Below are 13,976 nucleotides of genomic sequence, written 5' to 3' on the forward strand. Positions count from 1 at the left end.
AAGGCATTAATAACTCCGCCAGTAGTAGTTATCTGAAAAAGGGGGGGATGGTGGACATTGGAAATACATTGGGCTGAGTGTACTTGAGGGTCTGTTGTTTGCCAGGATGTCAGTCTCTGCACGAAAGGACAGGTACGTGCGGAGATAGACCCAAATGCCCTGTTTGTGTTAGTGTCTAGGGCTGCTGCGAGCCTCCAGTGAATGCTACAGTTAACAGTTGTGCCATGAGTTTGTGCAGGGATTTTGCATGCGGTTTTCACAGCTGCAGTCAGCTGCTGTTGGCAGGCTCTCAACATTTCTATTTCTCTGCTTCGGGAACACCTTCCAGGTCTGTCATGGCACCTATTACAGGTCTTTTACTAGGATGGACAGCCAAGACATGAATAAAATTGGAGCAGACATGGGAAGAAATACCCCATTCACTCTCCAGTATCTGAGACTGGGGGCATTTTCAGGGTGATGGTGCCAAGTCACTGGTGTGTTTTACCTTGGCATTAGGCAGAGTCCCACTGCAGAGTCAGGATGGATGAGGATATGAGAGATGATGATTTATAAAGAGCATTTGTGGGAGCTTACATAAGCGATCATGAGCCCCAAAGACTCTTGCATGAGATGATTATAGCAAAATTGATTTGGAGAGTAAGAAGCTGGATTTGATGACACAAGATGCCCTTTGTAATCCTTTCTTCCTATGACTAGCGGTCAACAGAGCTGGGGACTGTGTCGTCTTACTCACGGACGTCAGAGAGGTGGCTTCACTTCATGTTTGTTTTTTGTAAAATCATTCCTGACCCCCTTTGGAGCATGCGTTGTGAGTTAGGAACGAAAAGCACAATGTGAAAGGCAGACATTCATATTATTGGGAACTTTATGGAACAAGTAGATAATGAATCAAACAAATACTCCTCTTTCTTGCTCTGGTACATAATTTTAAAATAGCTGTGTGCAAGGATTTTCTCCTTTCTCTGTCACACAGGCTATAATAGGAGCTGAAATGTGCTGTGTGTGGATTTGACACTGAACGTTTTCTTTTGCCTATTGCTGTCTGTGTTTCCTGTTGGTACAGACTAATGAGCATCTAACTTGTTAGCAGTAAACAGTGTTACATTTTTTCATACTAATGAAGATCAAAGATACTATTATGTGTAACTATCTGTTATGTTTGTTATGTTTGTTATTTCTCAGGTGATGAAATGTTTGAAAAACATCCTGTGACATAAGAAACTCCCCAGAAAGAAAGGCTTCATTCTCCAGTTCTTAGTGGCCATGGAGCTGCAGTTGAACAATTTTATTACATTCTACAAACACGGGATTCTTCCATGAAAAATTTTGTTAGACCTTTGGATATCACCAGGCTTGAATTTCAGCTAAGGCAACTAACAGCTCTGATTCAAAATATTGCTCTGAGTAGTAACTCATATTTTTCTGAATTGTGTACTTGGGAATGAATCTTTTTAGATTGTCCCTTGGCCTAAATTGAAATAAAATGCTAACAAAATAAGGTAGCTACTGTGTTTAGGTACATTACAAAGTGTTTACTCCATATTGTGCTTTTTGAGATTCAGTTACTGTATGTGGGCTATTACATCATAGAAAAATTAGATCTTTTAGCAGTATGACAGTTCATAAAAACCAAGGCTTTGTTACAGACTGGCCAAGATAAACTTGGAGAGCTAGAGTTTTGTCAGGTAAGGTAGTATAAGAAATACAACCCTTCGTATGATCTTTCCTTCCTCTCTTCATTTTAATGCATTGTTGCAATGCTTCTGGAGCTCAAGGTGATACAAAACACTTCTGCAAATCAATGAATATGTAAAGCTGCTATATGGAATAGTAATCATGTTAGGGTTCGACTAGCACAAATGTCGATTTGCAGCAGCAAGCAGCATGAGAGGGAACCACCAGTGTGGAACGCTCCCTGCTCAGAGCCCCACGCAAGAAGAAACCTGCCATGGGTTAGTTGTTGATTGACTTGTTTCTCTTTATTACATGTTAGCAAACAACAGATGGAAGAGAGAAGAAATGAGTCTGCAAGATACATATGAAAATAGCACCCAGAATCTTGCTCTTGAATTGCAGGGAAGTGACAAATGAAGCTCTCTGTGTCCTGTGAACTCAGGATGGAAACTAAAATGCACCAAGTCTTTCATTAAGATCCACGCTGAAGCAGTGCTGTAGCGTGCAGCAACTACATGAAGGCTTGAGGAGGTCAGGATCAGGTCTAAACCAGAGCCTGGCGGCGCTTAGCAGCACAGTGTGGTCACTGTCTGGAACAAATAAGAACGCTCCAAAATAGTCTGTACTAAAGGGTTGCAACCTGACCTGAGAAGTATGAAAATGCACAGTGAACGCATATAATTTTCCCTAAGTCTCTCTGCTATATGCTGCAGAGGAATTCAGTCCATTGGTTTGAAGTCTTTGTGCTGGTCAAACATAAATAGCAGCACAAGAGCAAAATCACTGATGTTTGATTCCAGGTTTTATTGTGGTGCTGTTAAAATATTGCTCCTGAAAAGCCAGTTTGATTCAAAGATTTACCATGACCCAACGTGACCACCAGTATCTTCCATTAACCCTTTTAAAAACTGTAGAGATAGTAATGCTATTTCTTTTTCCATGCAGAGTAATGAAAAGTACATTTAGATGGTGTCTGCACTTTTTAGACCCTGAACAAGGTCTGAATAAACAGGAAATTAAGATCAGGGGGCAAAAAGTGACAGAGAAGAAAGGGTGAGTAGTGAGGATGTTCAAAGATGCTGGTAAATGGGCCAACACAAAGGGTTGTCCTTTTGCACTTTAATATTTAGTAGCTGTGATTTCACATAGAAGGAAGACAACGGTTGTGCTGCGGGGGAAGTGCTAAAAGGAAAACCTGAGTATCAGTTACATTTGCAAGGTATTTTCAGACCTGATGCTTAATGGCTTCCTATTAAGTATGGAACATTCTGTATTAATTCTGTAGCCTGTGATGAGCAGGCACTGTGCCAACCATTTTGCATGGGGGCTGCTGAGCAGATGAGTGCTGAGCTGTATGGAGGATTTCATTTGTGTAAATGAGGAGGCTGTTATCACAGCACTAAAGGTCCTGCTTTTAAAAAAAAGCTTCCTGTGGCATTATGCACAAAACAACCTATTTATGCAGCATGAAAATATTTATGTGCTTTGCTCCAGCTTGAAAAGGGAATTTGCAATAGATGAGGAACGTGGGAAAGGATTGGAGTGAGAGATAAGGAGAGATTAGAAAAGGCAGATCATGAAGTACATGACATCCTGCAGCAGTATGTGGAGTAAACGCGCTCGGTTTTTAAGACCTGAGCCTTGAGGATGGTGTCTGGATCATTCATGTACTTCCTATAGACTTAATTTTCCACAGGCAGGGCACTGCATACAAAGATGCAGTTACTGGAAATGCAAGGATCTGCTGTGCTGGAGGCATTGATGGTCTTTGTAACCAACTTTGTCCTTTCCAACCTCAATCGCTTGCCCTCGCTGGGGTCACACCCAGGGCTTGTCTTTGCGCAGGGAGATGCTGCAGCATGCTGAACTCCCCCACCGAAAGGAGAAAACACAGGAAAAACTGCCTGCCCAGGGGCTCAGATGGACATGGTGCAAATGGAGTTGTCCCATTGGGGCGGTGTCATAATGGGACAGAGCTAACTGTGCTTGCTGTTGCGTGGCTGGGGCCGTTGGGGCTGACGGCTTTGGCGCGGCAGCAGCATGGGTCTGTGTTGTGCTGTGCAAGGTCTCAGGCACCTGGCTTCTGCACATTCCTGCTTGGTTTTCCAGTGTGCTCATCTGACTGCAGTTCTGTTTCTTTCTGCAAAAAGTCCACTTAGATGGCTAACTGATCTGCAGCAAATCTGCTTGCACTAAGGCAGGCAGGTATTCTACAGTGCTTTCACCGAAGGCTGTGGGTATAGCATGAGGATAATTTTTGAATTGCTTTTCAGCAGTTCAGTATCATGCTTGCTCCAGATGCAGATGCACTGGCCCCTGGTCCTCCACGGGACAGCCAGTGCCACCCCAGGTAGCTCAAAGGGGCCTGTGTGTTGACAGATCGATGGGCTGGGGACGTGCCACGTTGGCTCCTTGAAGTCTTTGTGCACCATTTCAGAAATTGGCTCCGTGCTGCTTCTAACCTCCCCCAGCACACACGCGCCCCACCTCCCAGGTATCAGGCTTTCATTTGATCCTGTGCTCAAATAACATGGTGTTTTGTTCTTAATTAATGTTGCAGAGGGGGGAAAATGACTGCTTGGTCTCTGTGGGAGCCTGACTTGGCTGCAGACTCCGGATGACATCGAACGCTGAGGCTCCTGGCTGTGATGGGGGGAGTCAAGGTCAGCTCCTGGCTTGTGACAGCACCCTGAAATGTGACTGGGGACTGAGCATCACCTGAAATAAAAATACCTGAATACATGTGGGATCTGGGGGCGATCTCACACCCTAGCAGTAAAGCAATAAAAATCAGAATGCTCCGGTACCCATGGAGCTAATGAAAAATATTCAAGCCCAAATACATACATACTGACAGCCATGAAAGTACCTAAATCATTTCTATCTCAGCTTTCTGTGTCCTCCTACCCACTCCCCATCTCTTGCTGTCACTGTGGTCGATGGCTGCTGAAAAGCCTTGTCCCATTCCTGCATCTGGTTCTGAACGTACAGGCCAGCAGCGCTCTGAAGGAGCAAATGCTGTTGCTCATGTAAGCTGTCCTGTGTGTTGGCAAGGCTGTGAATTTCAGAACAGAGTGATGTATTTCAGCTCCTGTGAAATTTCTGAATAATCAGCTCATCAAAAAATATCATGCAGAGTTCCCTTGTAGTCCTCTCCAACTTGCCACCTCTCCTGCCAATAGCTCTGTAGGGTGACCACAGCTTGGCATAGCCCATTAGCAGAGCTCTGCACAATCACTCATAAATAGAGCTGGCTGGAAAATACAGCTTTCCTTCTTGAAAAAAAAAACAATTTGGTGGGGAAGGGGGATGTTTGGCTAGGAATTTCAGGATGAAGATTTTCTCCACTGCTTCCCTCCAGCACCCCACCCTGTTTCCTTCCCTCCCCTCTCCCCCCCCCCCCCCCCCCCCCCCCCATTTTTTAGAAGGTGACACCGAGAAAATAAAAATTCTGCTTAAAGTGGCAAAGTCATTGGATGCTGTTCAGTGTGCTGGTGACTTCCTGCTGGCCCCCAGGCCTAGGAGTCTCGCTGCAGGATGGGCACCAACCTGTTGGCACCTTCTCCACCTGGGACTCCTGGGCAAGTTGTCCTTGGACCTGCACTTTTTGCTGCCACTGCTCAGTTTCTTCTTTGAAGTTTCTTCAAGATGCTCTCCTCCTTGAACAGCTCAAAAACCTGCTGTTTCGGCATCTGGGAGCTGCCGACCATGTCTCTGTTCATGGGGAGATGGTAGGTGGACCTCGAGGTAAGCTCAGCCAACAGCCCTGCGGACGCAAGGGGCTGAGCAGCTAGTCGCTGGCCTGCCTTCAGCTGGTCCCTTCGGTCCTGGGTGGACTCCAAGCACATCGCCCCTGTGCTTTCACCTTCCTTCTGGATGTGTGTTTCTCAGGCACAGGTGATCATTTCTTTGGCTGGAGAGAGCAGACTTTCTTGCTTGTCCTCCGATGCTTGGAGCTGAAATGTGGGGAGGAGGCCAGGCTGGCTGCAGACCCTATCCTTAAGGCAGGCAGCAAATAACAAGTGCTGCTGAGGCAGGAGGTGCAAAAATCGATGGTTAGTGCATTAGATTAAAGCTGGGCGTGAAAGCATTATATGACCAGGATTATTATTTATTTTAGGTCTGCGGTGGCTGCACTGACTGTGGCACTTGGCATTACGTGGGCTTAGTACTCGTTTCACTGTGCAAATCACCGTATGCACCGGTGGGACACAACAGCATCCGTCGGTGAGAGGTGTTTGAGCGCAGCCCTGCCTGCTCCTAACCCAGCCACAGCTGCCGAGTTTGCTCTGTCCCTCTTTACTTGTGTCACCCTATCTCCTTCCACTCAGGCTTTTGTCATTTCTTTTGTCACCATAGTGATAGGAAAAGAGTGATGATTGCTGGAGTAATTTCCCATATTAGCTAGCGCTGGCCTTTCAGCCTAAATCAGCGCTTCATTTTCTCTGGGCTCCGGCTGCACCCCAGCCAAGCGGCATTAGAAAGCAGTGGCAGAGGGGCCTCGGTGCGTCGTGGGGCTGCCAATGCTCCTTCGAGACAGTCTGGGCAGGGATGGGGGTGGCAGGTCACCGTGTATCCCACCTCCGCACCCCAGGGATGCACAGAGAGAAAGGCAAGAAAAATCCACTTTACAAGGGTTTCTCCCTGCATGCATTTACTGGGGGTCTCATTGTCTGTAAAACCCGGGATTTGGACACTTCTGTCTGTCTGGGGGCACGTGCACAGCTGCAGGCTGCATAGGAAGAGCTCCCCAGAGGTAAGCACTCGCTCTGACCCATGCAGCGAGTTGGCAAAGACCCCACATGTACCCCCAACCTGCGTCACCCCGCTCTGCAAGGCCTCTTGCAGCGCTGGCCCTTCCCAGGGAGCCCAAACCGGGGCTGGGACCAAACCCAGGCTCACAGTGGGGCAAGGGGGCAGCTCAGCACAAAACACTGCTCTCTCCAAGGCGTTCTGAGTCATTTAGAGCATCACGGAGAGGCACACAGGGTACGCACATGCAAATACATACTTGAAAAATCAAGATCATTAAGTACGCAAATAGGTTTAAATAACAAACAAGCTATTGAAAAGCAGAGAAAGGTCACAAAATGTGAAAAGAAAGCTGCTCTTCTGTTCTCTGCACCGGCAGTGCCAGTCCCTGCCACAGAGGAGGATATATTAAGAAGAGTCAACCTTCATTTCAAGCGTGCTGCCTTTTGTCCTCATATCACAACATTAACATTATCCCCACATAATTTTGTGTATTTAATTTTACAATAGACTGTGCCAGTGAGCGCTGCCTGTAAATATTTGATCACCACGGTTCCTCTAGGATTATCTTATCAAGAGTAAAGATATTAAAATAGAAATCTTGTCATGTTACTGCCTTTATACTTCCAGTTTGAGAGTTGATTGACAGAAAATGAACTGCCTGAACTAGCTCTAAAGTGTCTTTTCACTGAGAGCTTTAATGCCAGAGGCTATAGAAAAAAAGGTAGCTAGTCATAGGAAACTAATGCCTTGCTGTAGTTACAGAGCTTTTCTACTGAAGTTTAAAAAATATGAATCTACTAGGGGTATTTTTACAAGTGTAAAAAGTTGTTGGTCTTTTTGTATCTTTTTGCCATCTCTAATGAGACTTAAAAGGAGCCTTCCCTTTTCTTCCTGCGCTTGAATATTAGATGCAGCCTCACTGCAGCTCCCAGACAACAGGCTGAAGTTTTCCAAGAGTAAGCTCTTGACTTACCTAACCTACAAAATTTTTTTTTGGTGATAAAACAGATTGTGAGCCAGGACTGAATGGTCCTGCCTAGCTTGGAATATCAAACCACTATAGACAAGTCAAGGTTTCTATTTATGGCCAGTTAAAGACACACCGGTAATGCTGTTTTAATGTTACAAAATTGCCCTGAAATTGTCATGTGTCTGAAGAGCACCATGCTGCAAATATACAGCCAGTCCCCGAGGGCTTACTCAGCCTGTGATCCAGCACAAATCAATGAGCATTTTTGCTGGAGTAAGGACCCAAGCGCCAATTCAGGAAAGCACCTAAGCACAAGCAAACTTTAATCACAAGCTCATGCTCCTTAGAAATCAATAAAGACAGAAGCTAGCTGGGGCAAAGGGACAATAAGGGGTGTGGGTCCTGTATCCCTGCAGCCCCTGCACCCAGGTGGGCGAAGGGCCAGCGGTTCCCGGCATGCAGAATAAATCTGGCTTTGTCCTGTCACGGTCCTGCAGGGCAGGAGAGGATGGTTAGTTCACTGATCTGTCCCATCGCAATGACAGACTGTAGCCACCAGCATTAAATCACCCAGGACTTTCAAGGTGGTAACAAAAGCGTTATTACAGGATGACACGAGGTTGGAGTGGCCAGAGACAGTGCAACCTGGAGCACTCTGCTTTAGCCACATCATTCCTCCCACTTTTTTCCTCTCCAGCATGAACAATAACTGTATGAATAACTGTATGCCAAGTGCAGGGTCCTGCACCTGGGTCGGGGCAACTCCCGGTATCAATACAGGCTGGGGGATGCAGGGATTGAGAGCAGCCCTGCCAAGAAGGACTTCGGGTGCTGGTGGATGAAAAGCTGAACATGAGCCACCCATGTGTGCTCACAGCCCAGAAGGCCAACTGCACCCTGGGCTGCATCCCCAGCAGCGTGGGCAGCAGGGTGAGGGAGGGGATTCTGTCCCTCTGCTCCGCTCTGCTGAGACCCCACCTGGAGTCCTGCGTCCAGCTCTGGAGCCCTCAGCACAGGACAGGCATGGACCTGTTGGAGCGGGGCCAAAGGAGGCCACAAAAATGATTCGAGGGCTGGAACACCTCTGCTGTGAGGAAACACTGAGAGAATTGGGGCTGCTGAGCCTGGAGAAGCAAAGGCTCCAGGGAGACCTTACAGCAGCCTTCTAGTACTTAAAGGGGGCTTATAAGAAAGATGGGGACAAACTTCTTAGCAGGGCCTGTTGCAATAGGAGGTGGGGTAATGGTTTTAAACTAAAAGAGGGTAGATTTAGGGCAGATACAGGGCAGACATTTTTTACAATGCAGGTGGCGAAACACTGGCACAGGTTGCCTAGAGAGGAGGTAGATGCCCCATCCCTGGAAACATCGAAGGTCAGGTTGGACAGAGGCTCTGAGCAACCTGATCTGGTTGAAGATGTTCCTGCTCATTGCAGGAGGTTGGACTAGATGACCTCTAAAGGTCCCTTCCAACCCAAAGTACTCTATGATTCTATGAAATAAAAATAATTGGACAGTAAGCAGCCAGTTGTGGAGCTGTCATGAAAGGGATTTACATGGATGGCTCCCATTAACACCAGTGTGTGGTCCCCTCCATGCTTTCCTTGGGCTCTGAATGCAGAAAATCTTGTCCTAACATTTCACTTACAGGAAAGGTCAAGAGCTGTGGTTTTGTTCAGCATGCTCAATATATTCAATTAAAATATACTGACATGTTCATCAGCTATTAACTGTCTTTGCAATAGCTGTAATTAAACAGACACTTGCCTGTGAAAGGAAGTCTTTCAAGACAAACTCTGACAAGGTGGTGGAGGAGAGCAGGAGTTTCCCAGTTCTCTGACATGGCTTTGCTTTGTGTCTCCATATGAATCCCTCAGCCACTGGGAGTTTTCCTTTCCCTGCTGCTGGAGCGAGGATGGCTTCATAGGCCGCCGACCACTGCCGGTTTCCATGTAGGTACGGCAAGTCAGCAGAAGGCGAGGGGCTGGCCAGATCCAGCTCCTGCATGTCCCTTCCCGGGGCACGCTGGGGGTGCGCTGAGCAGCCCTGGGGGAATAAAACCAGCCAGGCAATTTTCTCAACCAGGCAATTCACTTTCAGAAATATCATTTACCAAGTTCCACTTAGAGCCTCAGGGGTAAGAACTGGAGAATGAGAGCGTGTCAGCTGCTCAGGATTTTTTAGCAAACTCAGAGGTTTTCGAGGGTTTAGCAGCCGGTGGCCTCCAATTCAATGGGCAGTAGAGTTAAAAGCCACATACCCTGCTTTGAAAACTTCCTCCAAAGAGTCTAAAATCAAGAAAATCCCCAGCAAGGCAGAGTAGTGCAAAGCATAGTAAGGAACTGAAGGAAGCAAAAAGTAATTACCTGAGCCAACTGTTCTAATTATATACACACAGCAGACAAACGGTGATAGCAATTGTTGGTGCTCTTAAGACGGATAGCAGGGAAATGGAGATACAGTAGAAAATAACACATATTAAGGAATTAGTATTCATTATGCTAAAGAAGGGGGTGGGTATTTACATTAGTCAGAAATTAGACATGCAGAGAGATGGGTGACAGCACGGAGAAGCGTAGCAAGAAAACCCACAGCACGGCTGTGATAGGTTTCCCTGGCAGCTGTGGAGAAGGGCGTGCTGAGCCAGGCGTGATGCCACCAGCACCGCTGCTTTTTCCCAAAAGACCTTTCAGGGTTGAGCAGCACATGCCTTTGCCAGGAGCAATGTTCCAGTCAGCCAGTTTAGTCTCCCACATGTACCTTCCTACGTGCTAAAATACAGCGTTTCCCTGGGAGAATCTGGAGCACTGGGTGCACGTGCACCGCAGAGGGGTGTAGCCTGCACAGGCAAGGGTTGCCCCCTGATGGATTGCCCCAGCATTTTTCGATTATATCACAGCTTTACGCAGGTGATGGCATCCAACGTGCAGCTCCGACTGCCTCCAGGCACAGGGCTGGAGCAGGGCACTGGGAAGCCCAGTGCCTTGGTGCACGGCTGCAGGGTAGCAGACCATGTGCAATGAGCAGAGTGTTCTCCCTCTTGCCATGGGGCTTTTGGGGGACAATAGGGTGTCCTCTACTATGCTGTACAAGCTGGTTTCGATCTCCTGTGTGCTCACGGTCTTCCAGGTCCTTTCGCTAAAATGTCCTGAAGCTCCTTGCGAGTTTGTGCCATCCACCTCACCAGTTACCGTCAGCAAACACCCATGTCCCTCTGCTGAGGCCCTTAATGAAGATAGATAGTGATCAAAGCAAGCTTCAGCCCAGTCCTTGAAAAACCTCTCCTTTCACCATGCCTGGGCCCTATTAGCCAGTCCCCCACCCATTTCTGAGGTATTCAGTTAATCCCCATCTTCTCCAGCATGGCTTATACTCTTAGATATTCAGAGCACGAAGGCAGGGAATTCACCGAAATCCCAGAGGAGGAGAACTGTTGGATTTCCTTGATCTGCAAGATCAGTTAGGGATTTCAGGTTAAGCTTGCTTGGTAAATCATGTTGCATTTTATCTCATTTTCCTTCATGTCTCTGTAAATGGTCTTTCTCTCAGAAAAATGTCACCAAGCTCTGAGTAGTGGACCCTGTTCACACAGCAAGCCCTTCTTAAATAGATGCACTACATTTGCCACGCTCCACATACACGGTCCCACCCCTGAGCTGATGCACTTCTTAAGCACCTACCTGTGGGTCCATTGGCCAGATCCTTCAAAATCAGAGGACAGAGACTGCCAACTTTCTGCTATTGGGCACCCAAGCCCCCTCTTTATGTGCCTAACAAACCCAACAAAGTGTATTAATACCTAAAAGAACATCCTGTTGCGAGTTCCCACTGGGCAATCAGGAGCCATAAAACCTAACTCGACATGGGCTGTTGGGTTTGGGACTTCATTTCTGCACATCTTTCGTAACCTCCAGTTTTGCATTCAGTCCCCTTGCCACGCTGCCTTTGGCCCATCACCCAAATCTTCCTCCTCATCCAAAAGCCAGACGTTTCTCCTGCTTTAAGGAAAAGGACATTATGCTTGTCTGTATTCTCCTGCCCTGTGCTGCAAGCCAGCAGCTCTCTAGTCTTCCCTCCTCCATCTTTCTCTTGCTTTGTGGTTGTAGAAGTTGTGCATCTGAACAGTCTTTCCTAGGGCCACCTAGTCAAGTCTCCATCCTTTCCCTTCCTGACCTATTACACACAGCTGGCTTTGTTGCCAGGGCTTCCTTCTTCATGTCACTTAGATTCTGCTAATTCTTGGTCTTTCTAAGACATTTTTCATCCAATTCTGCCTCCAGCTCCTTCCTAAAAGTTTTTCCTCTTAAACTGAGAGGCCCTTTTCAGAGCTGAAGCATGTGGCCTGTCACTGCCTGCTCGCTGTGCCACGATGAAGATGGCAGAGTTGCACAGCTCCTTGGGTGATCAAGCGCTTTATAAATTTAAAGCCAGAGATGTAGAAAAAAAAAGGCCAAAAAAAAAAAAAAAGTCTTTCCAGAGAGCACAAAAGAACACAACAACTTCAGCTAACTGCACGCAGGTAGAAACATCGCGCTGCCTTAAGTCTGCACAGATGTTTGTGCCCCAGCTAAGTCATGTTTTTCCAGGTACTGCCCGCAGGCTCAGTCTCCTCCAGCAGCACGCGCGAGGCCCCCTGAGTCCCATAACCAGAAGGGAAGGGATTGCTGAATCCCAAACCTCTCCTGGCATAAACCAGGCTGCAGATCATAAGCAAACCATGAGTAAGTATCTATGCTATAAACACTAAACACAGGGTTTCTAGTCAAATCCAGCAGCCGAGAAGAAAAGCATCCCTTTCTGCCCCTCAGCCTCCTCTCCAATAGCCGTCAGTGCTGGCGTGGGAGCAGGGCTCTGGCTCCATGCTGTCTTCGGCCACTCTCTGCAGTGGCTTTTTGATTAGGTTGAGGCAACGATTGTCAGTAAAACAAGAGATGAAAATTAGCAGTTGCAAGACAGCAAGCCCTGGGTCTGTGCGCACACCTGTGCATCTCCCACAGGACAAGCTTCAGCACACTTCATGTTTATCAGGTCTAAACACAGACAGATGCTTGGAAATGCTGAGAGGCGGGGGAGAAGTGCGAATCCCATCCTTTCCCTGTAGACTGGCATGAAGGGACAGAGAAACCAATACAAACGATCAGGCACAAGCTCAAACCAGGATGCTACAGGCACTTCGTCGCACTTTGCTGGACCGGAGAGACAGCAGCAGCAGCACGGGTGCTGCACAGCCCGCAGGGCCGGGGCTCCCACACCTTCTGCGCAGGGGATGGGGCACCTGCTGCGCACAGCCCAGCCAGGCAGTGGGGCCACAGCCCCGGCCAGCAAAATACGTATATTAGCCAGCTGTAGATAGAGATACACATATAGCTACAGCTATAGGCATTTTTCAGGTATTTATATAAAAAAGTCTTTAGATCTAAAAAAGATTTTTTTTTAATGTTTAATATGTGTGTATATATGTATATTTATATGCATATATATGTGTGCTCCTTGTGTATATATAAAGACCTTTTAAAAGCCCTTTATATACACACATGTGTATCTACATATACGACCTTTCTATATACGCATATACATTATTATACATTTACATATGTATTATATATCTCATATAAATTTAAGTATACAAAGGTCTTTTAGAAGTACTATATATATGGATATTCATCTATATATGTATATTTATGCCTATAATATGTATATGTGCATATAATACATAAAATTAGTATAATTAACAAACATAACTATATATACATATACTATAAATTTTAAAATATATACTTATTACCATGCATATTATATAATATACAAAGTATAATTATATAATAACAAATATATATTATATTTTATTATATTCATTATGTGCATGTGTAGTGTTATAATTTTAGATCTATATTAGAATGAATACATATTTCTAAAGGTCTTTCAAACAGTCTTTAAGTTTAATCAGCCTATATAGATGCATAAAAATGCACATATATACATACATTTTAATGTATATCTATTTGTGCATATGAAAGAATGAAACAATAAGCAAGTTAAACCTCAGAAACGAGGTTATGGCATTTCAATTGCAGCCCCTGGGCAGGCCTGAAGTAAGGTGAGGAGATCGCTCAAATAATTTGGCAGCATTTTAATGAAAACTCTATTCTCCAACTGCTTTCATTTAAGCAACCCTGTTCTAATAATACTTGCTTATTGCCTGGCAGATAAAAATGTGAAAAGATGTAGATAATATATGCCAATGATCCTAGACAGCACTATCTCTATATATACACTATATATAGATATACAAGGGGGTGGGTGTGGGGGAGTATGTGTTTATGTGGGGGTGGATGTGTGTGTATACACTCATGTGTACGTACATACACACACAGAGCAGTTTATATTTCTTTCCAGGACCACCAGAAGGAAAAACTGCTCCAGTGGGGCTCTCTGAGGCCTGGCTGGCACAAGCACTTAGCTTAGAAACTCCACAACCCATCACTGAAGATTACCTAAATTGTAGGAGAAGAGAAATAATATTGCTCCCTACGTGTGTGTGTATTTGTAAATGAAGTCAGGTGTAACTGGATAAA

At 46.0% G+C, this 13,976-nt stretch overlaps 1 protein-coding gene across 9 annotated transcripts in view; it reads left to right on the forward strand.

The window, feature by feature from the left end:
* FHIT (fragile histidine triad diadenosine triphosphatase) overlaps nucleotides 1-5,014 on the forward strand; it is a 631,319-nt gene extending 626,305 nt beyond the window's left edge. For 4 of the 9 annotated variants that reach the window (XM_075432963.1, XM_075432960.1, XM_075432961.1 and 1 more), the window contains one exon: nucleotides 4,238-5,011. In XM_075432963.1, coding sequence (XP_075289078.1) covers nucleotides 4,238-4,298 — 61 coding nt within the window. In that variant the 3' untranslated portion in view covers nucleotides 4,299-5,011. Of the gene's footprint in view, nucleotides 1-1,185; nucleotides 4,215-4,237 lie in introns of those variants that run through there. The other 5 variants (XM_075432966.1, XM_075432969.1, XM_075432964.1 and 2 more) reach the window with 3 other exon arrangements.
* The last annotated feature ends 8,962 nt before the right edge of the window (nucleotides 5,015-13,976 follow it).

The sequence above is a fragment of the Opisthocomus hoazin genome, chromosome 11 (genome assembly GCF_030867145.1).
Source record: "Opisthocomus hoazin isolate bOpiHoa1 chromosome 11, bOpiHoa1.hap1, whole genome shotgun sequence".
NCBI lineage: Eukaryota > Metazoa > Chordata > Aves > Opisthocomiformes > Opisthocomidae > Opisthocomus > Opisthocomus hoazin.